The sequence below is a fragment of the Anabas testudineus genome, chromosome 12, assembly GCF_900324465.2.
Source record: "Anabas testudineus chromosome 12, fAnaTes1.2, whole genome shotgun sequence".
NCBI classification, from domain to species: Eukaryota; Metazoa; Chordata; class Actinopteri; order Anabantiformes; family Anabantidae; genus Anabas; species Anabas testudineus.
Window position 1 is genome coordinate 15027300 of NC_046621.1, and position 23248 is coordinate 15050547.

Below are 23248 nucleotides of genomic sequence, written 5' to 3' on the forward strand. Positions count from 1 at the left end.
TGATTTTCAGAGGAACATGTTTTAATATATCACTGCAGGAAAAGCACAGGCATATGGTGACACGTAGAAGCTATAATGGAGGACATTCACTATCACTAACTTTAACTAACAGTTTTCTTAATGTGTAACTAAAATGGAAATATTGCTATCTGTTGATGTTAGTAATGTTAAGAGTTTGACCTCCTTATCAGTTCCTGCATCAGCCATCACTTCCTTTTTATGTTGTCTTAGCATTTCTTGCGAAGCAGCAGGGCTGGAAATACGGTGGCACTCCTTGGTCTGGCAGCACATTTTTTGACTCCTTTCCTGCTAAGTAATTACTACATCACCATAGAGTAATTATAAAATGTTTAATTGTAAAAGCCATTTTTCACGATAAAGACACTAATTTACCCAAATAACATAACATAAATTGTTGAAAATTCTCAATTTGAACATTTCTTATCCCCACAACCTCAATGTTAAAAATCATTGTTTATAAAAATCAATACTATTAAATGGCAGTTTGTTCACCTTCCTTTATAAAACAATTTTTTTTAGATCTGTGAAGACTCAGTGATGAGGTATGACTTGAAGGACATGGTTTGGTTCCTTCTTTGTATATACAATTAACCATCATTGCTGCAGGCATAAAAGAAAAAACAAAAAAATATACTGAAACTATCTGGACAGGATAGTCATAACAACGGAAGTGTGTTGAGTAAAAATGCAAATGTGAATGTTGCTTTGAAGAGTGGATGTGAGTGGGGAAGAGAGGTAGATGCATAAACAGATAACAATAACACCTATGAAAGGTTACCGCCATAGCTATTATAACCCTTCTTTGTGTGACAGTTTGCTGTGATTTAAAATCTTCTTTTTTAATGTAGTTACCCTGTCATTGTACTGTGAGCAGCTATTCTAACTGCAATCACAGATTAGGTGGTCAATTTGTAGAAGCAGGTTAGGCCATATAATAAAGATGTGTGTTACACTCTCAAATCTTGGCTTTAAGCAAACTCAGTGTTGTGTCAGTGTAGCACCTACACAATAATGTGTTTTTACGTTCTTTTGATCCAGTGACCCAGTGCTGATGGATAAACACGGGGTCAACCGTGGCACTGGGTAACTTTAACCCAGTGTTGTGTAGGTGCTATATTAAACAAACAGTTTTCAGATTGTATGAAAGCGCTGGTGTGATATTATTCCTTTCTATATAACGTTGTCACAACAGCCAAACTGTAACTACTATTAAAACAGAAGATTGTGATGAGGACTTAAACTTCAAACGTAGGTACTACTCAGTGCTGGATGTTCTCTGAAACAAGGAAATGTTGTACAAACTGTCATACCAACACCACCGAAATATTTAAACATAACAAAGAGTACATACAATACATTTAAACTCATTCACTTACAAGAATACAAAATAGAACAGGTTCATATATATCAAGAAATATTTCCTTGTGTGTCATTGGAAGCTTCATTATTAACCATTTAAGGCTGAAAGTCTCAGAGGCTACAGTTACACATGATGATGTGGAGCCTTCTTCTTGATCCTATCGATGTGGTTTGAATACTAAAAGAAAGAAAATTCTGTGGACTGCAAAGCTCAAACAACTGGGAAAACAGTTCAAATGAGTCAAGGTTTAACAGTGTCTGTGGCCATGTGACGTGACACTGTTCACAGTGTGCTCAGGGTGTGAACTAACTTGTGCAGAAACAAGTTTAGCTGGAAGGCGTAATCACACTGCTACAATCTAAACACAATGGGAGATTGTGGTCACTCTTCCCACTCATTTTTGTCTACATGTACATACCAAGTGCCGTCTGCAGCACGGCCTTTACAAATGAATTGTAAAAGCACTGCACTGCAAACTGCATCTATCTGGCAGGTGCAGAAACAACTCTAGGAATGAAAAACTTGTCCTCCTGAATTCTTCTCTTTTTGTATCTCAACCTAGACTCTGAGACCTTCACACTAAATCTAACAGAACAAAAGCAACCTGAGCAAACACAAAATACTAGTTTTCAAAGAAAAGTTATCTAATATGTAAGAACTATTTCAACCCAAACTGTGATGTACATTTTGAGGAAAACTGTTGAGTAATACTAACTCTCAGAGGTGAAATCTGAAATTATGTAATAAATGAATTAGCGTGTATTAACACTAATACTTCCTACTTAAATCATGTTTCATTTGCATGAAGGGGTAATTTTTTATGCCAACAAGAGCACAACCCTTCTTTTGAAAAGATAAGAAAATATGAAATAGACCATTTGCATTGGGCCACTTCCATTGAACAATTCCAAGGCATCAGTCAATAAAAACCTGCTTTTATTAGCTTTGCTATCAGTTGTTTTCAGGCCCAGAAGCAACACCGGGGCACAAAGTGATTTCTAAAATAACTTTTTGCGAGGAAAAGCAATGCAGCCAACACTGAAATGCATTTCAGGAGCTACATCAGACCTTCATAGGATTAACTCTTTCATGTAATTATCTGGTTATAGGAAAACGCCATCTTACTGAGCAAACAAAAACCAACAGTGGTCAGGAAAATATATTCTAATTCTGAACATGTCAGTGAAAAAAAAAATGTTTCTGTTCCCGTTTGTGCTTTAATAAGATTCAAATCCAAGAGTCCTTACTGTGTCTGCCTTTCAGCATGAGGGTCAGCTTACAGACTGGTGTCGCTGTTGGTGTAGTGGATTGCAGGAAGACTGAGAGATAAAAAAAATTGTAGCATTGAGGACTGGATGTGTCCTTTTTCTCCACTGCAGAAGTTAATGCTACCGTGTGTGTGTGTGTGTGTGTGTGTGTGTGTGTGTGTGTGTGTGTGTGTGTGTGTGTGTATGTGTGTCAGTTGAGGTCCTTGTGTTTGAACATGTTTCCTGATGTGTGTGAGTGTGTGTGTGTGTGTTCCTCAGCAATTGAGAATGGGTCTGTTTCTGTCGGGTCTGAACGGGAACACGGAGCTGTCCGAGTCAGTCTTCCCTCTGTGGGGACCCAGCGTAGCCACGGCCTGAGAAACAGCAAAAGTTGTTTTTTAAAAGATGCCTGAGGAAGCAAATGCCACCTAGTTGGCAAAGACAAGGCTCTGCATAACACTGGACACACTTGCACACACCTTTCTGATGGCTGTCCAGTCCTCCAGGATGTCTAAGTCAGGCAGCATATAAACAATATATGGTCGTGAGCAGAGTTAAGGACAGAATTCAATACGACAGCATATTCTAGATAACAGTTTTTGGGGTGTTTTAGGAGCAGGAGCAGTAGGAGTATCGATGTTAACAGCACTACAAGGATATCAGACACTACTGAAGGTCTTCTCCTCTTCTTGTCTGGACTTAAAGCATCTCTCCTCTTCTTCCTCCCTGTCAACTCGTCATTCCACAGCTCTAATAGAGAGACAGACAGAAAACTAGTTTATACTAACTGTATTATTAAATTGTGTTGCACATGTATGACAAGACATGATATAATGACTGCAAGAGTTGTGAGCATTACCTGATGTAATATCTATGCTGTGTCTGTCTTCCTCTAGTCTTCTAATTTTCTCCTCCAGTTCACTCTGTACTGTATCAAACAGCAGCAGCTTCTCACTCTGCACACACAGAACCATGCAAAGCACACAGATTTAACACAAATGCATACAAAATACAAATTTGAATTTTCAATGACTCAAAAAAGAAATTGCATCAGCTTAGTAATACTTCTCTGTGAAATGGAAGATAATTAAAGTATGTGTATATATGTGTTCTACCTCCCAGTGCTGGAATGCTGCCTGGATCTCACACTGGTACTTGTTTTTCACAGACTCCACACACAGCTCTCTGTAGATACCTGTCAAAGACCAAGAGAGAGAGAGACACAACGTTAGGGCTTATGAGAAAACAAGACAGTAATAATGGTACTTATGACACCAAGTTTCCAAAACATGTTAAAAGAATAGTATGGAGGATTGGATCTTCTTTTCTGCCTCAATTTGAGCAGAATCACATGTTTTAGAGTTTTTTAAACGAATCTTTAACAAACCTATCGTTATTTCACTCTTAACCTTTATCTAGCAGCCAATCTAGCAGTTATTCCAAGTCATGTCTATATTATAATGACTGAAGGCTATGAAAAAGTATAATTCAGCAATTGCACAAAGTGTATCTGTCAGTAAAGCCTCAATGTTTCAGGGGCGTATAATAAAAGAGTGTGTGCTTGTGTTGAACTTGCCTGCCACTTTGGTGCGGACCTGCATGTTCTCCAGCAGTACAGCAAGCGGCTCCAGATATTCTGCTGCCCGTCCAGCTTCCACTTCTGCCAGCTTGCTGTTCACCTGACTGAGACGCTCACGATACAGCCTGCACACAAGCATAAGTGTAGCTACAGATGTAGCTCATTTTTCATTCTGATAACTTGTTTTACTTTTATTTATAAAGCATCTTTAAAAACAACACTGTTAGCCAAAGTGCTGTGCACAAACATGAGGACAACTTTTCTTGATTCTGATAACTTTGATTTTTTTAATATTCAAGACAAACTGTACAAAAATGTGTCAGTCTTACTGGTCTTTGAGATCAGTGAATTGTTTCTCCAGGTTGGACATCTCATCCAAACACTCCATCCTCCTCCGCTCACAGTCCTCTTCATCCATTTCTGAAACAGCAGCATGTATCCCAACACACCCACATCCAGGTTAGGTCATATAAATAAGAGCTATGAGAATTATTTTCATTTGCATAAACGGTGTATCAGTCACATAATACAATGCTTTTGTTCATTTGGGCTTTTTACACTTTACCACAATATTCATGTAAAGTACAGTTGATCCACACATTTTACACATCACAATACTTCAAGCTCTAACAGATGATATGAATAACAGTTCTGCCTACAAATTTCACAACCATATGTTTAATTGCATTCATTTTCTCTGATCAGTTGCAAAGAATTGTCCTTTATGTCATAGTTTATACCTTCAAGACTTTTTTTTTTTTTTAACCAGACATACGTTTTGTACTTTCAAAATAACCGTTCTGTCTTTTTAACTTTGTTCTGATTAGGTTTTATAAAGATGTGTAAAGTGTTTGCGAATTTGCATCACAGACAGTGCGTAACTCACTGAACTCATCATGAACATATCATGAAATCAAATAATTATTATTTTTGAGGCATCCACTAAAACGCACCTGAGCTGTCTCCATCCTCAGACACAGAGGAGGTGTCAGAATCCTCATCCTCTGAGCTAGATGCCTCATGCTCCTGTTCTTCCACCTCCATCTCCTCTGCAGTGCTCTCCTTCTTCTCCCGATCACGGTGCACTGGCATGGCAGTAAGTTAACTTCAGACTGGTAGTGTCAAAACAAAAAGACGGTTTTACCATCAAACTTTGTATGATTCCATTTCTTTAGTTTTAGACAAAAAAATTTGAATTTCAAAGCTTGTCCACAATTTAGATACACAAATAACATGCTTGTACATCAGAAAGTACCGTCAGGATCTACAGTACTTCAATATTACTGATGCTACTTGATGTGTAATTAGAATTGCTTCATTGTGTGTTAGTTGAGAAGTGACTTTACAGAACAATCACCTTACGCTTTGAGTTGTGGAGATGAATAAACAAGTCTGAACATGAAAGACAAATAGTTTTTTCACAATTATTGTTCACTAGTGCATTCCTGCCATATGGGCATGGCCACTCAAATAACATGGTAGTTTAAAGTAATTATAGATAATTATAAATAATGCGAATACATTTTATTTTCCATGTTTGCTTTAGCAGTTTACATATTATACACGTTCATATTTATGATTTCGTGGTATTATCTTCATTAACCCTCATTATACCATTTGGACGATCGAACCACATCGATGTGGCCTTAACAGCCTTCATTACTCTATTTCTAATAAAAATGTTTGATACATATTTTTCTTTACCTGCTACATTTCTTTATTGAGCATCAACTTTGAAAATGTATTTTTAAATGATGTGACAAATACGTTGTTACATCAACGAAGGGACCTGAAAACAATAAAGCCCTGTTGTTGGAAGGCCTTATGCTTCAAATTACTTATTGTATTAAAGGTTAGTCAGGCAAATACATTTTAACTAAAATTTGTATGTTAACTGTTAAACTACACAAAACAAATAACGCTGCACAATAAATGACAATACATCCACTAATGCGTTAGCATGTTAGCGAGCCAGTACAGTTAACGTAGCAAGTAGTACTAACACGACTTGTTCAAAATATATTAAGAAACAGCAAAAAAGTAGCTTACGGAATGAGGAGGTGTTGACGCTTTCGATTATATTCAAAGAAACGCAGTTTCCAAAGAAAATAAGTTTGTTTTTCTCATCGGACACAATTTCACTCGTGTTCCCCAGCTAAGCTAAAAACAAATCTCAGAAGGGCGCTCTTAATAATAGTGGGGGCTGTAGTTTTCTGCATCGCTATTTTTCACATTATTAAAGGGCTGCCAGCTAGTAGTAAACTACGTTACCCAGAATTCCGCATTGCAGCTTGAGGCAGAGTCTTCAAGCTAAATTGTTGAAAAGGACCTGAAACTTTATTTGGAAACGCCGCTTGTATTAGAAGTATATTGCAGTTTCACAACAGTTTTTAAACACATTTTAAACCTTAAGATAACAAAGCATGTTTATTGTTGAACTATGTTGGCGTTGGATTTTTCTGGTATCAATTCATTTCCCCCCTCCGCCATGATGTTTTCTAAGTGAACAGCGGAGCTAGCTAACCAGCTAGTTTACTGTAGCCTTCAGACAGCGGACTGTTGTGGAAGGGAGGTGCAATGGATGGATGCTTCGCCCCGCTACGTTTTACATATTTGTTTTAGTTTAAACAGAATGCTACCTCTCCTACAAAAATTACCCCAGGATATCCTTCTTGCTGGTGCAGAGGGGCACTAATTGTCGGTGCAGCGTTAACAAATGACCCTGGAGCCACCGGTTTTCGTTATAGTTTGAAGATTTACGCTAGCTGAGGCTGTTAAGTGGCTACACACAGCTAGCTCCTCCTTGGTGTCTACCATCGCGTTCTTGGTCTCCTGCCTCAGGAATGTTTTCCAAAAAGCCTCATGGGGACGTTAAAAAATCAACACAGAAAGTGTTGGACCCAAAGAAGGACGTGTTGACGAGACTTAAGCATCTTAGAATTGTCATAGGTGAGTTAAAAACCTTATTAGGCAGCTAACATGTTAGCTACTATGTGTCAGTCTGTGTATGCAGAGCATGCCACACCAAACTCATCTTGAAAAGCGTGAAATTTAAAGTTTGTTTGCATGTAAACAGACACGCGTTGTTTTAAAAACCAACTTTAAGTGTTTTTCAGATTTTTTGCTATCCACTCATCACTTCGGCTTCTCACCTGTAGTCTACAACAAATCATTCTATTATTTACTTATTACTCAGTTTCTTATGTGCTAATCTTGAGTTATTAATTTTCTTCTCTCCTCGGTGACGATGATGGCCATCAGTCAGCCTTGCATCTATAGGCCAAAAGTGAAAGATGTTTAAAAGTTAATGAGGTTAGCTGTATCCGCTGTCAACAGAATCTGTCGAGTTCAAAGATGTTTATGCTGTATGTAAGTGACAGAGGTTTAGTGGAGTTCGGCTGAGACTGTCTGCATACAGGAGACTCGGGTGTCATGTCTTTACTACTGTATGAGAGCTGACTACATACAGCTGAGATGTAGGCACAGTAATGCTACATGTTGTGTGACAAAGTGTTTTGTTGCAACAGACATGTTACAACACAACACCCATTGCAGTGCTTTGAGTGTGCATGAGAATAGGGAGGATGACAGGGAAATGGGTATGAATAAGTGATGGATCTTTCACTGACACTCACTTGCTCTCACACATGTACACACACACACACACACACACACACACACTCTGACCCGAGAGGGAAACAGCCTCTACTATTTCCTCTCTATGTCCAGTACAGTAGCTCAACTTCCTGTTTCTATTGTAAGAATTACTGGGCTCTGTGTTTGTGTATGTGTGCTGGACAGAGAGAGACAAAGGGGTGTGCCCCGTCTCTGTGCTCTATGGGGAACTCAAGACCTTGATAATAATCACAGAGACATGCACACACAAATACACTTGCAGTGACATTGTTTGAAAGGGCATACTAAGACTGCTGCACAGTAGCTAAATACACAGTTTTAACTGACTTGGTGCCAGACCACCACTTTGGAAAATGCACACTTTTAGTTGCAGCACTGATTAGAATTGATAACTGGAGCAAAGGCACATTAGAGAGCAAACATGCTAAATAATAAACGCCACCATATGTTGCTGCTTGTATTCATTTAGACATCATTTTCATGATAAGAGATTGTAATTTACTACTTATCTTTGCCCTTAAATAATACTCTCCACTGAAAAATGTTTACCTTTGCCATTGTGGGAAACAAACATTGAGACTACTGGCTATTTGTAATTTATTTTATACTTCATAGCTGATCCCAAAGACCGAGCTAATGCAGCGCTTTGCAATCCCTTACATGCAATCTGGTTATTAAGTAACTGCTGCCAACTGTTGGCCCACGTTTTGATGCCACAACAAAAAACACTTTGCTTTTTTTGGCTGTAAAGTTGTTTTTATGATACTGCAATAGCCATGACATAGTTTATGTGGACTTCAGCAAGGTTAACAAATTATAACTAAGACAGTAGTGTGCAAGGTTTGTGATTCATATTATAATATTGTTCATTATGACAGTTGATGTCACATTACGATTTCAGTATTTCTCTAACATTGTTGAGTATTTTTCTTCCTATTGTGATGACTTCATGTCATGTTTCCATGTCACTTTTTTCAGTCGCTTTTCACAGTGACAGAAAAAGAAAACACAAAAGAGTATTGCTTCAGTCTGGTTAAGGATCTCAGGAAAACTTCAAGTAGCTTGTAGTGAGTTTAAAATATTGCTGGTACACACTTCTGTTCACCAGAAGTGACTAAATAATTTGCTGTGGGTTTTGTACAAGAGGCGGTAATCAGGAGGTGAGAAATATGTTAAAAATAAGATAGAAAACCGCTCAGCCTGGGCCACTGAGGCTGTACAAGGGCAACCGCTATGTCACAGAACACAGATGGCCTCAGTTTGTGTGTGTGAGTGAGAGTTCAGCTTTCACACTTCATATAAACAAACACAGAGACAAGCAGCAGAGGCTTATCTGTGCGTGTGTACCTGCGTACATTTTTTTAAAATTATTTTTGTAACTGAACTATAATGACATTCTTGACTTGAGTGTATGTTTTATGTCAGTGTCAGCGTGTCTCCTTTCTAATGACAGCCACTGCTGTTGAGGTGCAGAATAAGTCCAGAAGCCCACAAAGGTAAACTTCCTATCTTCTAGGAAAGTATATCTTAAACAGCAGCTGGTGAGACTTTTCTGTGGCTTGACATGACTAGTGTATATAGAGAACCCAGATGCTGCGTTGAAGTTGGATTACTCAAAGGACTTCCTGTGATGAAAAGCCTTTTTTTTTATCATTTATTATATGTGCATTTAGACTCAAAACACACAGAGAGGAGCCAGTAACTGGTTTAATTTTCCTTTTCAAAATCAGATTCCATGGATAGTCATTCTTCTGTTTTTGTTGCTTTATTCAATTACTTTTCTTAACAATTCTCTGATTGCAAACAGCCTTGAAAGTGAAGGGAGTAATATGTGAAGGTCAAATTGAGAATTGCACTTGATGTTCTCTATGTATAAAGTGGTAGTGAGTGTTTGGAGGCATTAAAGTCATTTTATGAGCAACTGGATAGTGTAGTGGTAAGATTGTTGCCCTTCATGTCGGAGGCTGAGGTTCAAATCCTGGCTGTGACCTACCTCCAGTAGGGGTCCTTAGGCAAGACGGAAACCCTGCCCTTGTACCTTACTTGTAAGTTTCTTTGGATAAAAGCGTCTGCCAAATGTTTATGATTATGTGATATAAGCGATGAAAACTAGGACAAACATAGAAAAGAGTGTCGAGCACAGTTTTTAGCAAAGATAAAGTTTCTTGAGCTCTCTCAGCTTTATTTTTCCTCTCATTTTCCAGAAAATGCAGAGCCATCAGAGCTGAAGCAGTTCTTTGATGTGAACTACTCCCACATCTACTATGTCTTCTTTGAGAACTTTGTCACCATCGAGGCCAGCCTCAAACAAAAAGGTAGGTTTTAATGAACCTAAAAGTCACAGGTGGGGATAAGTATAAAGCAATAAACCATTGCCAGTAAAACCACATGATTGTGCATCCTTCATGCTAGTCTCTGTGTTTCAGGCCACAAGTCTCAGAGGGAGGAGCTGGACTCAATCCTCTTTATCTTTGAGGTAATTACATTTCAAAGATTTCTACACAACATGGAAGTGTAGAGAAAACTAAGATGAGGGCTACAGTGTACTGTGAACAACAAGTGTGTCTAATTAGTTTGTCACATGTAAGTAGGGCATGGCTTAAACCTCTATATCATCTCACTGAATATGTGTGGCATTTGTATTTCATTCCTGAAAAACAGTCACGTCATGTGATAGATGATCCTGTTATTTCCTCTGAACTTTGACAGTCCGTCACACATTACTAGTTGTTTTGTTGACAGTTAGGAATTTTCTGTAGGTAGTCTTGGTTAGTATCACACCACCAGCTGGCATTGACTGCAGTCTAAGACCACTGGCATTTAGCAACACCCAGAACTGAGTGATGATGCTTTGGGTAGCTAGGATAAGATAGCAGATGGTCAGTATGAGTGTGTTACTGACCTCCATTTGGCCCTTAACGTTCCAAACACTCCTCTTTACATTCAGAACAGGCTGCACGCCTGCAGTAGGCACTTGGGTACAAGAATGTGTTTGATAGAAGTTTTCCCTGATAAAAGTGAGTTGGAAATGGGTCTGGATAAATTTGATTCTTTTGGTGTTAATAATTACTTGATGACATAAATATAATTCTGACTGAAATGTATTGTTTGTGTAACAGTTGTTGCTGTCATTACATTGTGTACATTGTCAGTTAATTTAATCATTAATTGTTATCAATATATATATATTGTCACTAGTTGAATGGCCAGCTACTGCATATAAATCACTCACTTAGAATAACATGATGAATCATATTGCAAAAAAAAACAAAGTCTAATAATATAATAAACATCTCTTTCTCCAGAAAATCCTCCAGCTCCTGCCAGAAAGAATCCAGAGCCGGTGGCAGTTCCACAGCATTGGTAACTCTTAAATTAGTTTTAGACAGTGTAGCTACTCACAAGAAAAATGACTCTATGTAGTGTGTGAGAGACCATTAAAACTCAGCAAAGTGAAAAAATGTTGTAGTGGAACTTTTTATTACCCTAAATACAAATTAATGTATAATCAGCTACTAATGTATGCAGAGCTCCTAACTTAGAGTATATTTGTAATGCATCACAGTTTTGAGTGACTGTGCTGATATGTTCCTCCTTTAGGACTGATTCTCAAGAAGCTGTTACACACTGGAAACTCTTTAAAGGTACCAGGTCATCAGTCCCAGCCCCTATATCCTAACTATCCCACCCCCTGACTTTTAAACTTTTAATATTGCAAAAATCGAATTGTTTACGTGACATTCCGTTATTTCCTCTTATTTACATTGTAGATCCGCCGTGAAGGTGTGCGCCTATTCCTGCTCTGGATGCAAGCATTACAGAGTAATGAGCGTGAGCTGCTCTGTATGTTTGCCTGTTTGATTCCTGGCTTCCCAGCTCCAATCTGCCATGGGACACCACGCACTCTGGACACTCTGATCAACCCAGCGCTGAGTTTAACAGAGAGTTAGTAGAATAAACACACACATCGGCAATAACAGCCACTGACTGTTAAACACTTTTGACATAATAAGAAAGTCTTTTAGTCAAAGCCATATTACATTTTACCATAAAAATTTGATCTCTGTGCTTCTCACCTTGCAGCCCAGGTGACTCCAGAAGAGATCACTCCACTGGTTCCTCCACAGTCAGGTGACAAGAATCAGGAAGACCTGACTGCCTACTTCCTAGAAGCACTACTGAAATACATGGTAAACCAGGTATTATCTTTAATTCTTACTAACACAGCTAACACTACATAACTACACAGTTGAAAAAATGGGAATTTCTCAACATATTGGAGATAACCAGGTATTAGATCTGTATTACACTGTCAAATACAAACCTGTTATAGATTAAGTATTTATCTAACTCTAACTATAATATCACTAACTGCCTTAGATACGTATCTCATCCCTCATTGACACAAGCATACTTTGTTCTTGTATTTCCTTGTATTTTTATCACATACACATGCATGCAACCATGTACACACTGATAACATTCTCCCCTAAAACAATGGTGCTCTTCTCCACTTGACCCTACTTTGGGTGCTCAATTCTCTCTTTGTAACACAAGCTTGTTTGTCTTTCTGTGTATGTGTGTGTGTCCCAGGCCAAGTCTCTTGAGTGGCGTTGTAAAGAGAACCATGAACGTGGCTTCAGCTTCCTCTTTGGTCACTTTAGGAAGTTTTACCTTCCTCACATATTTCCCAATTTCTCCATGGAAACCAGCCTTTACAGCCCCATACTAGGTTAGTACCGTAAAGTCATTAAAAGCTATTAGATACTTTAAATAAAGAAACCCATTGAAATGTAATGTTATGTTAAACACGTATAAATAAATCATGCACAAATAGTAAATAGTATTAATTAATGTGGTAACCACGTGATTAAATATCGCCTTTCCGTAGATGTGCCTCCAATGCGTCCTAAGCCGTACTACAGCGTGGTCCGCCGGGAGCAGGATAGCAGTGAAACAATGTATTGCACCAAGGAGAGCTTCCTTCAGGCACGAGTCATCTTCATCCGCTGGCTGGTTTCTTTCTGGCTGGAGCCACGACCCAACACACAGACACACATCCCAGGAACAGAGGGAGAGAACGTCCCCAAGAACATACAGGTAACACGTGTCATATCGTGCTTCTGGATACGACTTGATGAATGATAATGAATTAACTGATTCTGCTGATTGATCCAACCAGATCTTTTAATTATTCAACCTACACAATATGATGACCACTAGACATAAAGTGTTTAAAACAGCAAATGTATTATGTTTGGCAGACGTCTGTAGTAAGGATGTTTAAATAATATAAAGATCTGACTGAATTAAAATGTTACTCACCACAAATACTTAAATCAAAAATTGTTCTCTGTCCATGGTTTCTTTAAATGAGTTGCTCCCTATAAAATCCAACTCTTGACCCCCAGCGAGCGGCAGCCGGACTGGCAGCTCGCTCTGCAGGCAGCTCAGACGACAGTGGCGGAGGTGGGATTCGGTCTGACAGTCACCTGGAAGGCGGTGGGGGCTCATGTGGGCCAGGAGGATGCATCATGGGGCTGTCAGGCGGTCCAGGTGTTGGGGGTGAGCCTGAGCAGAGCCACTCCAACACATCTACACTGACGGAGAGGGAACCCAGCTCCTCCTCACTCTGCTCCATAGATGAAGAGCAGCTGACAGACATGGAGGTGGTCAGAAGAGTACTGACCAGCACCAGAACAAACGTCAACTTCATCACAGAGATCTTTAGACAGGTGAAGAATTAACTATCAGGGAGCGGGGCCTGAATGGCGGCTAACTGGCTTGACTATAATAACAGTGAAATTATCTGCTCATTTTTTCAAAATGTAGCCTATGGTGCTTTGACTTTTACCAGCTGATCTTAGTAAACATACAGAACTTAAGTCCCCACTCAGACCACAGCCATACAACCTACTAACCAAGGAAGGATTAAAGGGGGGGGGATAATTACAGTAGCCAACTAAATTCCAATGTGTCACACTTTTGATTAACCTTTTAAGTGGTATTTCCCAAATATTAGATGTCATAAATTCAAATATTTGCGTTTTCACTAGTCTGAATGTTTTACTTAGAACATAAAAATTCTCCTAAGATTAATTTGTCTGTTTCTGCAAATGTAGGCATTTCTTCTTCCCATGTGTGAGGCAGCCGCAATGCGAAAGGTGGTTCGTGTTTACCAGGAGTGGATCTCCATGGAGGACAAACCAGTCTTCATGAAGGAGCCAGAAGAAGGTCCTTATCCCATAGCCACAGCTAGCAGTCTGGATTCAGGCTCTCAGCTTGGAGACAAAGAGGATGAGGTGAAGAATTAAGTAAATGGTAGACCAAGTAAACATATTTTTATGTGCAGATATTTTAAACGTGCCTCCAGAGTGTTAAATCTCAAGACAGAAAAGTATCATTTTCGTGGTTTAGAGTAAACTGAACTGGTGTGTGATGATGCACTGGTGAATTTTCTTTCTTCTTCAGGGAATGAACAAAGTGATTGACAGTGAACTGCTGGAGTTCAATGTTCATGCTGGAGTTCAGACTACACTACAGGTGTGGTTTTCACATTGACTTAAAAGCATCTGTCCTCCTTTTTTGACCTATTTTATGTTCTAACTGCTTGTCTCCTTTTCAGGTTTTTATCACCCATTCATCCAATGTTTTCCTGTTGGAGCCAGCCAATGACATCAAGATCCTCTTAGAGGAACATGTCGACATGTGCAAGCGAGTCCTGAACATCTATCGCAGCCTTGTAATGCATGAGACCATGGACCAGAAAACATGGTAAAATAAAAAAGAACCTGGACACAGATTTCTGTGTTATTGCATTTATCACTATAAATAGCGTCTTGTAATTATTTAATTAGTGTGTCGCCTCATGTCTGTTTGCTTGTAGCTGTTAAAGAAGTATGTTTTTTTGTGTGTTTTTTTTTTTTTTTAAACTTTAATTGGTCCTATGTTTGTTTGTAGGGAGCAGATCTTACTGGTTCTGCTGAGAGTGACAGAGTCGGTGATGAAAAGGCCTCCATCTATCATGCCTCAGGGCAAAAAGAACAACACACTGTCAGGGAGGCTGGCTGGACCTATCTTTCAGGTATACCACTGACTCTTACATCTGTTCTGTAAAATGCAAATAAAAACAGTGTGTCGCCTCATGTCTGTTTGCAAATCAGTTGAACCTATAATTGATTGGAAAAACTGATTACATTATTGAAGACTGAGAATAAAGACTGAGAAATATCTTTTTTTATGCTCATTGAATAAATGCGATGTCAGCAACACATTTCAACAAAAGACTGGAAAAGTTGTGTAATATTTTAAAAAACACTTTGTGGAACATCTTAAAAATAATTTGGTTTATTGGGAACATATCAGCATCATTATGGGGACTAAAAAGATAATCCCAGAGATGCTGAGTCTTTCAGAAGTAGGGATGGGAAGAGTTTTAGCACTCTGTGATAGGCAAATAATTACAAACTTAATGGTATTTCTCAACTCAACATAGTTGTTGACAAGATCTTTGCAATTTTAAGTCTATACACATGGGACCAAAAAGCAGTATCATCATATTCTGGAGTAGAAATCTCTGGAGCACTTCCAAAAAACGATGTCAGTGAACTGTGTTCAGAAACACTGTTGTCTTCACTGGGCCTGAGGTGATTTAAGATGGACTGAGGCAAACTAGAAAGCTGTCCTGTAGTCAGTGACAAGTCAAAATTTGAAATTCTTTTTTTGGAAGTCACCCTGCTCCACTGGAATCATCATCATTGTGTGGGGGGTGCATTTAGTGTACATAACATTGATAAATTGCATGCTGTAAAATGAATGCTGACTGATATAAATGCAAGTTTTAATCCCTTGCTTATTTCATCAACACAATGCACATTCACATTGTGCATGTAGTACAACATCAAATAAAAGATTCTGGGCTCTAAACTGGCCTGCCTGTAGTCCAGACCTGTCACATATTGATAACAATATGTGAATTCAAAATAAAAGCTTCCCTCAGTTCCAAAATGCTTAGTTTTGATGTGTAGAGAACTGCAGCTGAAAAGCCTCGTCTGAAATTCTATCATGTCATCTTTCTGCACAGACTTTAATAGTTGCCTGGATCAAGGGGAACTTAAACGTCTACATCAGCAGAGAGCTATGGGACGACCTCCTGTCTGTCCTCTCCTCTCTAACATGCTGGGAGGAACTAGTCACAGAGTGGTCTCTCACCATGGAAACCCTCACCAAGGTACTGAAAGTTATATTTTCACTATGCTTCCTCCAAGTTAGATAAATTTGAAGTGCAAATTTCTGAGAAGAATGTTATAGTAGATTTGTAGACTTTTTTAGACAGATGTATTTAGCAGAAATTGTCAGCATTTTCCCCCTAATGTGTTCCAGTTAGATTATGTTGCTTAATACTTAACCAGTATGGTAACAGCAGTGTTTTTCTTTTTTTTTTTTGTTCTAGGTGTTGGCAAGGAATTTGTACAGTGTCGATCTGAACGAGCTGCCTCTGGACAAACTCAGTGAACAAAAACAGAAAAAACATAAAGGAAAAGGTTTGTCAGCAAAAAACCCCTATGAACATTGAAAAGATACACTAACTAAATGAACTAATGGCAGCCATCTGTGGACATTATCATACATCAAACAGAGCTAACTGCATCTCAAACAAAGTTTTTTTTAACATGATACAGCAGTGCTTAGTTTAATATCTAACGTGCAAAAACAAACATACAGTGCAGACACCCTATTTTAATCTTCCAGTGTCATCCTTTCAGTAATTCACACAACAAATTTTGACAATTTTTTAAAAACATTTGTAGAGTAGAAAAACACACAGACACTGGGATATTTAAATAAATACACCAAGTTACAAAATATGACAAACAAAAGAAAAATGTTCATTACAAATAGATGTTATGTGTATATAGTCCCAGATAGAAATAGAAAACATCTCCATTGAAATTAAATTCTCAACTTCCCTCCACACACCAGGTATTGGTTCAGAGGGTCAACGACAGGTTGTAGATCGATCCTTCTCAAAAGGTTGGAGCAGAGACCAGCCAGGCCAGGCAGCAGCCATGAGGCAGAGAAGTGCCACCACTGCTGGCTCCCCAGGCATCGAAAAGGCCAGGAGTATTGTCCGTCAGAAGACTGTAGGTCAGTATTACTCTGGCTCCTCTTTCTTATTGGAGTTGGTTCCTCCCATCTTCCTGTCTGTCTCACAAAAAGGTGGTATATGGTTACGGTCATTGCCCTTTCTCACTATAATGTTGTTTACGTGAGGCCTTCAGCTACGTCTGCCCACGATGTGAGAGAAATGAAATGATCACACCAGCACATGGTGGTGTTATAGCTTAATGCAAGACGATAACAACTTGTGATAAAAAACAAATCTGAGGATAAGGTTGGATCTCCTCTTAAGAGGTTCTCAAAGCATTCCATATAACAGTCATATTTATTTTCCTTAAATATAAATAAAATAGCAAATTTATGCAGACTATCCAAATGCCTTAAACATAATACAATATCTTGGTAATATAGTAACACTTAATAAGTGTTACTGAACACTTATTAAGTGGATCAAAATTCTTACTGTAGTGTAGCTGTTTGTCATATTTATTGTCACATGCATATTGAACTGCAAATGTGTTAGAAATTCATAGACAGCCTTGTTTGGTCGTGAGTTAATGGTATATGTGCATTAGTATAGTGTAGAAAAGGCAGTACCCCTGTGCATGGTCTTCAGAGGAGATTTGAGCTGTGAGAGTGCCAGGCTGCCACCAGCCGCTCACTATCTTTCCTCTAGCTCTAACCCTGTCTCACTCCTCCTTCACCTACTCCTTTTCCTGTCTCTTTCCCTCTCTATGTCCACTCTCGATCCTTCCTCTTTTCTACACTGTCCTGTCTTTTCACAAACCTTTTGTCTTTCCTTCCTCTTTGCCGTCTTCTGTCTCACACTCTTCCCCCTTTTCTTCTTTTTCTGTTCTGTGATTGTCACTTCCTCAGCCCTGCGTAGCTGTTCTACGGGGGACTCTCTGCTGTCCTCAGCCTTTATCCGCAGTGCTAAGAGTGCTCCTGCTCTGGCTCCGCCTCTTCCTGTCCTTCTTCACCACCACCACCACCCTTTACTACCCCCCCTTGCTGACCAGCTGGCAGGTACACTCTCTTTGCACTACCTGTCTGCCTGGAAACTGTAGTTGGTTACACGTCTGTTAGAAAGAGGAACTTTACCTATCCTCGTTTCTTTATCAATACATGTATAGTACTATCATCTACTTACCATCATCACTGAAGCAATAATTTATATGTTCTACATGAGGAATCATACAGCCCCTTCCTTTTTGTAAAAAGTATGTTTAGTGTGATTTTGAGAAAAGCATGAACATCCAGCATGCATCATTTTATGAGAACTTTGCAATATTCTAATCAACATAGTTTAAAACTTTGCATGTGAAAAATGGATGTCCATAATGTGTGTGCGTGAGTGCGTGTGTGCGCGCGCGCGCGCGTGTGTGCGTGGTGGGACAATTTATTTCTATTTAGTTTTAGTTTTATTTTAGGGACATCAATCAATCAACATGGGTAGGTTGGTGGATACATGGGTAGACAGATAGAGACATGGCATAGATGGATAACATACTCATAGGATCAGTTGAATCTACAACAGGTATTGTATATGATGTGCAATTGTATGAATGAAGAATGAATTTAAGTAATAAGTAATGAAAGTCTGTCCTGTAGCAAGAGTTATACTGTCAGATGAGATTTCTTCGCTGTCAGGGGAGAGTCATTGTAAAAGGTGACAGCTGTTGGCAGGAATAACTCACTGTACACTTCCTTGTCACAGCCGAGCTTGTAAAGTCTCTTACTGAAGCCAGGAGGCAAATTTTCAACTAAGTAAAAAATTTTAATTGGCCATGTGTTCAGCAGCTATTAAAGAGCAAAACGCATAGTCATAGAAGAAGCATTCATCAATTAAATATTGTCAAGGTAAAACCAAAGAAAGATGTGTGTTGTTCATTTTATTATACAAATATTCAATAATGTAAACTAGACATTTGTTACAGGTTGAAAGACAAAGTTGTTACTGTTGTTGTTGACATGTTAGCATGAAACTCAACCTACCTGTTTTCCTGTCTGCTTGTTTCTCTGCCTGTTAAGCTGAATCTTTTACTAAACTTCCTGCCTGCATGGTTTTTTTTTTTTATCCACGTCTGCACTTTTTCCTTTTTGTTTCTCTGCTTCTGTAATTTACTCGTGACATTTACAGTGGCAAGGAAATTTCATGGTTTACTGTATTCATTTGTCATAAAATGCTATCTGATCTTCATCTAAGTTAGTATTAACAAATATAATGTGCCTAAAATGATAGCATAAAACAAATTCAGATCATCATTGAGAATAACCATAAAAACTTATGTGAACCCTTAATGATGAAAAAGAATAATGACCTCAAAAAAGCTAACTGGATTCTTGTTAAGAAAATTTGTTTGGAGGTGTCGACTAGAGCTACTCTGACTAACAAAAACTAATCAGACCTTTTAAGTTTGCTCCACAAAAGAAGAATGTACTTCTGAGCCATGTCCTGAAAAAACTTTCAGAGAGTCTACAATCAAGAAATGTTGATTTACATAAAACTGGCAAGGGTTCCAAAGTGATTTCAAAGACTTTAGAAACTCACTAGTCTACAGTTGGCAAACATTCTACAAATGGAGACACTTTGGTACTGTGGCTACTCTACCAACAAGTGGACGGCCAGTCAAAATATCCCCAAGAGCACATCACTCATTAATGAGGTAAAGAAGCAACCCTGAGTGACCACCGAAGATTTGGAGGCATCAGTGGAACTGGCTAATATCTGTGTTCATGAGTCTACAATACGTAAAACATTGAAGTAGCATGGTGTCTATGACAGGACGCCACGAAGGAAGCTACTGCTTACTAAAATTAATATTACTGCACACCTGAAGTTGGCGAAAGAGCACATTAACACTCCACAGCAGTATTGGCAAATCATGAGAGATCAGAATTTTTTTCGTGTTATTATTTTAGGCACATTATATTTGTTAATACTCTTGACTTAGATGAAGATCGGATCATGTTTTATGAGAAATTATTGCAGAAAACCACAAAATTTCAAAAGGTTCAAATACTTATTCTTGCCACTGTAACTTCATATCATTTATACTTTGGGTGGCGTTAAATGAGCCTACAAGTGGTGAAGAGTTTAAAGTATCCTCTATGACAGTAATTTACTTAGATATTATGTTTGTTACATTTGCTTTGTGTTTGTGGAAATATCTTAAAGATGTTGCTCTTCTGTAGAGTTTTGAAATTCATGATCAAGGATGGAGTGCATGTCCATTGTCGTGTGACAGTGCATATTTAACGTGTTGTTTCAGGTTACTGAAACCTTCTACAATTCAGTTGATCTCAAGATGTGGATATCACTGAAGTAGAAATCTAAAGTGAAGGTGTTTTTGTTTTTGTGTTGGTCTTAAATGTGTTTATATGGCAGACAGCACTAGCATGTTCATAAAACTGTAACAAACTGAAAGATAAATGTTAATACTGAAAAGAAATGTGTTCAAAGTCATGATGAATATGTGAATTCTTCTTCCCTTGAATTGAAAAGTCTGATTTGTTCTAAAGTAAAATTTGTACAGTCCATGTAATTTATGATCTCCTGCACACCTCCCTTTAATCTAGTTCAGAGACATGCTGCCAAGCTCATGATGATCATGATAGAAAAGTGGCTGTATGTTTAGCTAGTCTGTTTAATGATCTTCTTAGCACTCATTAGAAAGGTGTGTTCTTTCCCAGTTACCCATTAACTAACCTCCCTCCCCTTCCTTTATCTTTCCCTAATTACTAGATCTTGAGGACCCACCAATCACGCTGACCTCCCGCGCCTCTCGGATGCGTCACTCCTCCCAGAGCGATGAGGCTCCTGCCACCTCCTGTTCAGAGGTGTTTCAGGGTGGGGCTTGTGACCTGGATACCCCAGCCCCATCCTCCCTTGCGAGGAGCAGCAGTGCCTCTGACATCATGGAGCCTTTCATCGCTGAGCGGGTCAAAGGTGAAGACCCACAGAGGGATCCCACTTTGATCCTGAATCCCCCCCACCAACACTCCACTACTTCTTTACTCGCAACCAACAGCCACGCGGCTCAGCCACTCCCACACACCCTCACCTCCCCCTTTCCCACCCTTTTTACCTTCTCTAATGGTGTTGTTTCCTCGACCTCAGAGGGACAAGATGATGGTAGTACTTACGACCAGTTCTGGCACCACACTGGCTCTCAAAGCCAAGGTTCTAGCTCTGATTGGGTAAGCGAGTGGGATTCTGCTTTTGCCTTTTCATCTGAAAAGGACATAGATGAAGAAGATAGTGAAATGGGAGTTGGGGCAGAGGAGGATGACTTATTCTCCTCCATTAGGGACTACCTCACTCAAAAGGGAGGTGAAAGGAAGGAGGAGGCTGGAGAGGGAGATAGCCGTGGTTATACATTAGACAGTGTTACTTTACCTACACCAGTGGAAACAGGGGTGGCTAGAACTCAAGTAGAACACACTGGACAGTTAAGAGAAGCAATACAGGTGATAAGAGAGGACAGACAGGTAAGTAACTCAGTGAGACATAGCAGTGTAGATTCAGCAGAGGAGAATGAGGCAGAGCAGCGAAGCATCTATGAATGTCTGGAGTTGCAGTGTCAGTGGCCCTCACCCAGTTCAAGGGGAAGTTCTAGTTCAGAGCGAAACATGGGGGAGAAGAAGGGAGAAGAAGCATTGGAAGGCAAATGTGACATGTGGAGGGAAATAGGAGAGAAGAAACAGGATGAAGCAGCAGCAAATGAGAGGCCCTTTTTAATTAGACAAGATCCTGTAGAATTCAGCACTGAAGCTAATCAAACTCCCCAAACTTCAGATACAACTAAGGCTAAAGCGTCCCGTAGTAGCACCAAGAGGCACCATTCTGGCAGTGTTCATGTCAGCTTCCGGCCCTCAACTGAGTCTGTCCAATTCCACAACCCCCTTGAGAGTAAAGAGGCTCACTGGAAGGCTAGACTGCGTCGCCTCAGTCACTTCCACACACACAGTCACTCAGCTGGGGAAAGGCCAGGGACTGGGTTGGGGTCAGGAGGAAAGTTTGGAGCAGGGGGTGCAGGTAAGTTTGGCTCTGTGGCTGGTATTAGCCATAGAGCAGGAGCACATGAGAAATTAGCCTCTGGGACTTTTATGGATAACAGCAGGGCAGGGGGCACAGCAGGAATTGGAGGTTTGGAAAACAGATCTGGGTCTGGAGTGGACAATGACAAGCAGTATCCCGGATCTTGTGCAGGATCCAGCCTAGGCTCTGAGTTGCACTCAGAGGTATCATCAGACAGCTTGTGCTCCTCAGGCGTGCGTGGCCGATTAGGACGCTCCGCATTGCGATCTCGAGCCTCCCGCTCACGTTCTCAGGAACCAGGCAGCACTGTCTCACGCCACCACCAAGGGGCTCTACTTGGTGGCGTTTATAAGACTGTGGTTCATGCTCTGTCCTCCAAACCCAGGCCCCGAGGTCAGGGGTCATCCCAAGGCTCGTCGCCACAGAGGCAGGGCCGGGCAGCCATGGGTGATGCATCACTCAGGGACCTCTACTCCCATGTCCTGGGCTACTTTGGACGAAAGACGTCAACACCAGGTGAGGATTGCAAGGAACGAAGTGCTCACAAAGGACACAGCAGATTGTGGAGACCAAAATACAAAACACAAACATCAACTCTCTTCTCCTTTTTGGCTGTTTTTAACTGGTTTGTTATGATGGAATGGTTTTTTAAATCATTTTTTTTGGCTGACACTCATCATCTTGCTGCTGGACTGAAATTCAACTCCCTGTTGATGTGTTTCCTCTTGAACGTAGCCCCACCTCAAGCCTGCCTCCTGTCAAGGACCCACCCCCCCTCCTCCCATACCTTGCCACTTGTTTCTCTACCTGAGAAGCCCCCTTCCTCCTTCTCCTGTCTTCTGTCCTCTAAGGGTTTTGGAATTTTAACCTCTTCTATTGCTTTCCCCTTCCTCCACCTCCTCCCTCTCCTCAATGTTGCATGCGGCCTCCTTGTGCCTCCTTCGCCTCCCCCCATGGACTCCAGCCTCTCTTCAGCTACACAGAAGGAAACAAGGAAAAAAGAACTGCAAGTTGAAATGTTAAAAGCACAAATAAAAGAAATACACTTACACGTTCATAATACCCGAGAGAAAGCCTTTTTAGTTTTTATTGCATTTTGTATCTTCAGATCCTTGTAACATATATTTTTAGACATCTAGAAGGAAAATCTGATTTTAGAGCTTTTGCACATTTACTGCATATGTAGCATGAACATATTGCTGTAGTTGCATCTTGAAGCCACAAGAGTGCAGCATAAGACTTTA

The 23248-nt window shown here is 39.8% G+C and overlaps 2 protein-coding genes across 5 annotated transcripts in view; one reads left to right on the plus strand and one right to left on the minus strand.

Moving 5' to 3' along the window:
• Positions 1–335: 335 nt before the first annotated feature.
• brms1la (BRMS1 like transcriptional repressor a) lies at positions 336–6385 on the minus strand. The gene is made up of 9 exons (XM_026354156.1): positions 6257–6385; positions 5161–5319; positions 4537–4627; positions 4205–4332; positions 3744–3823; positions 3488–3584; positions 3289–3378; positions 3108–3172; positions 336–3002 (listed from the first exon to the last, which is right to left on the minus strand). Exons 2-9 carry the CDS (start codon positions 5297–5299, stop codon positions 2904–2906), a joined length of 789 nt encoding a protein of 262 aa, XP_026209941.1. The 5' UTR covers positions 5300–5319; positions 6257–6385; the 3' UTR covers positions 336–2903.
• Positions 6386–6715: 330 nt separating this feature from the next.
• Positions 6716–23248, plus strand: part of ralgapa1 (Ral GTPase activating protein catalytic subunit alpha 1) — a 55275-nt gene continuing 38742 nt past the window's right edge. For 2 of the 4 annotated variants that reach the window (XM_026356791.1, XM_026356793.1), the window contains exons 1-18: positions 6716–7156; positions 10048–10158; positions 10270–10319; positions 11149–11206; positions 11444–11487; positions 11614–11788; positions 11927–12042; positions 12437–12575; positions 12735–12943; positions 13255–13578; positions 13966–14145; positions 14315–14386; positions 14469–14617; positions 14804–14927; positions 15927–16073; positions 16296–16386; positions 16826–16990; positions 20709–22520. In XM_026356791.1, coding sequence (XP_026212576.1) covers positions 7051–7156; positions 10048–10158; positions 10270–10319; positions 11149–11206; positions 11444–11487; positions 11614–11788; positions 11927–12042; positions 12437–12575; positions 12735–12943; positions 13255–13578; positions 13966–14145; positions 14315–14386; positions 14469–14617; positions 14804–14927; positions 15927–16073; positions 16296–16386; positions 16826–16990; positions 20709–22520 — 4072 coding nt within the window. In that variant the 5' untranslated portion in view covers positions 6716–7050. The remainder of the gene's footprint in view (positions 7157–10047; positions 10159–10269; positions 10320–11148; positions 11207–11443; positions 11488–11613; positions 11789–11926; positions 12043–12436; positions 12576–12734; positions 12944–13254; positions 13579–13965; positions 14146–14314; positions 14387–14468; positions 14618–14803; positions 14928–15926; positions 16074–16295; positions 16387–16825; positions 16991–20708; positions 22521–23248) is intronic. The other 2 variants (XM_026356792.1, XM_026356794.1) reach the window with 2 other exon arrangements.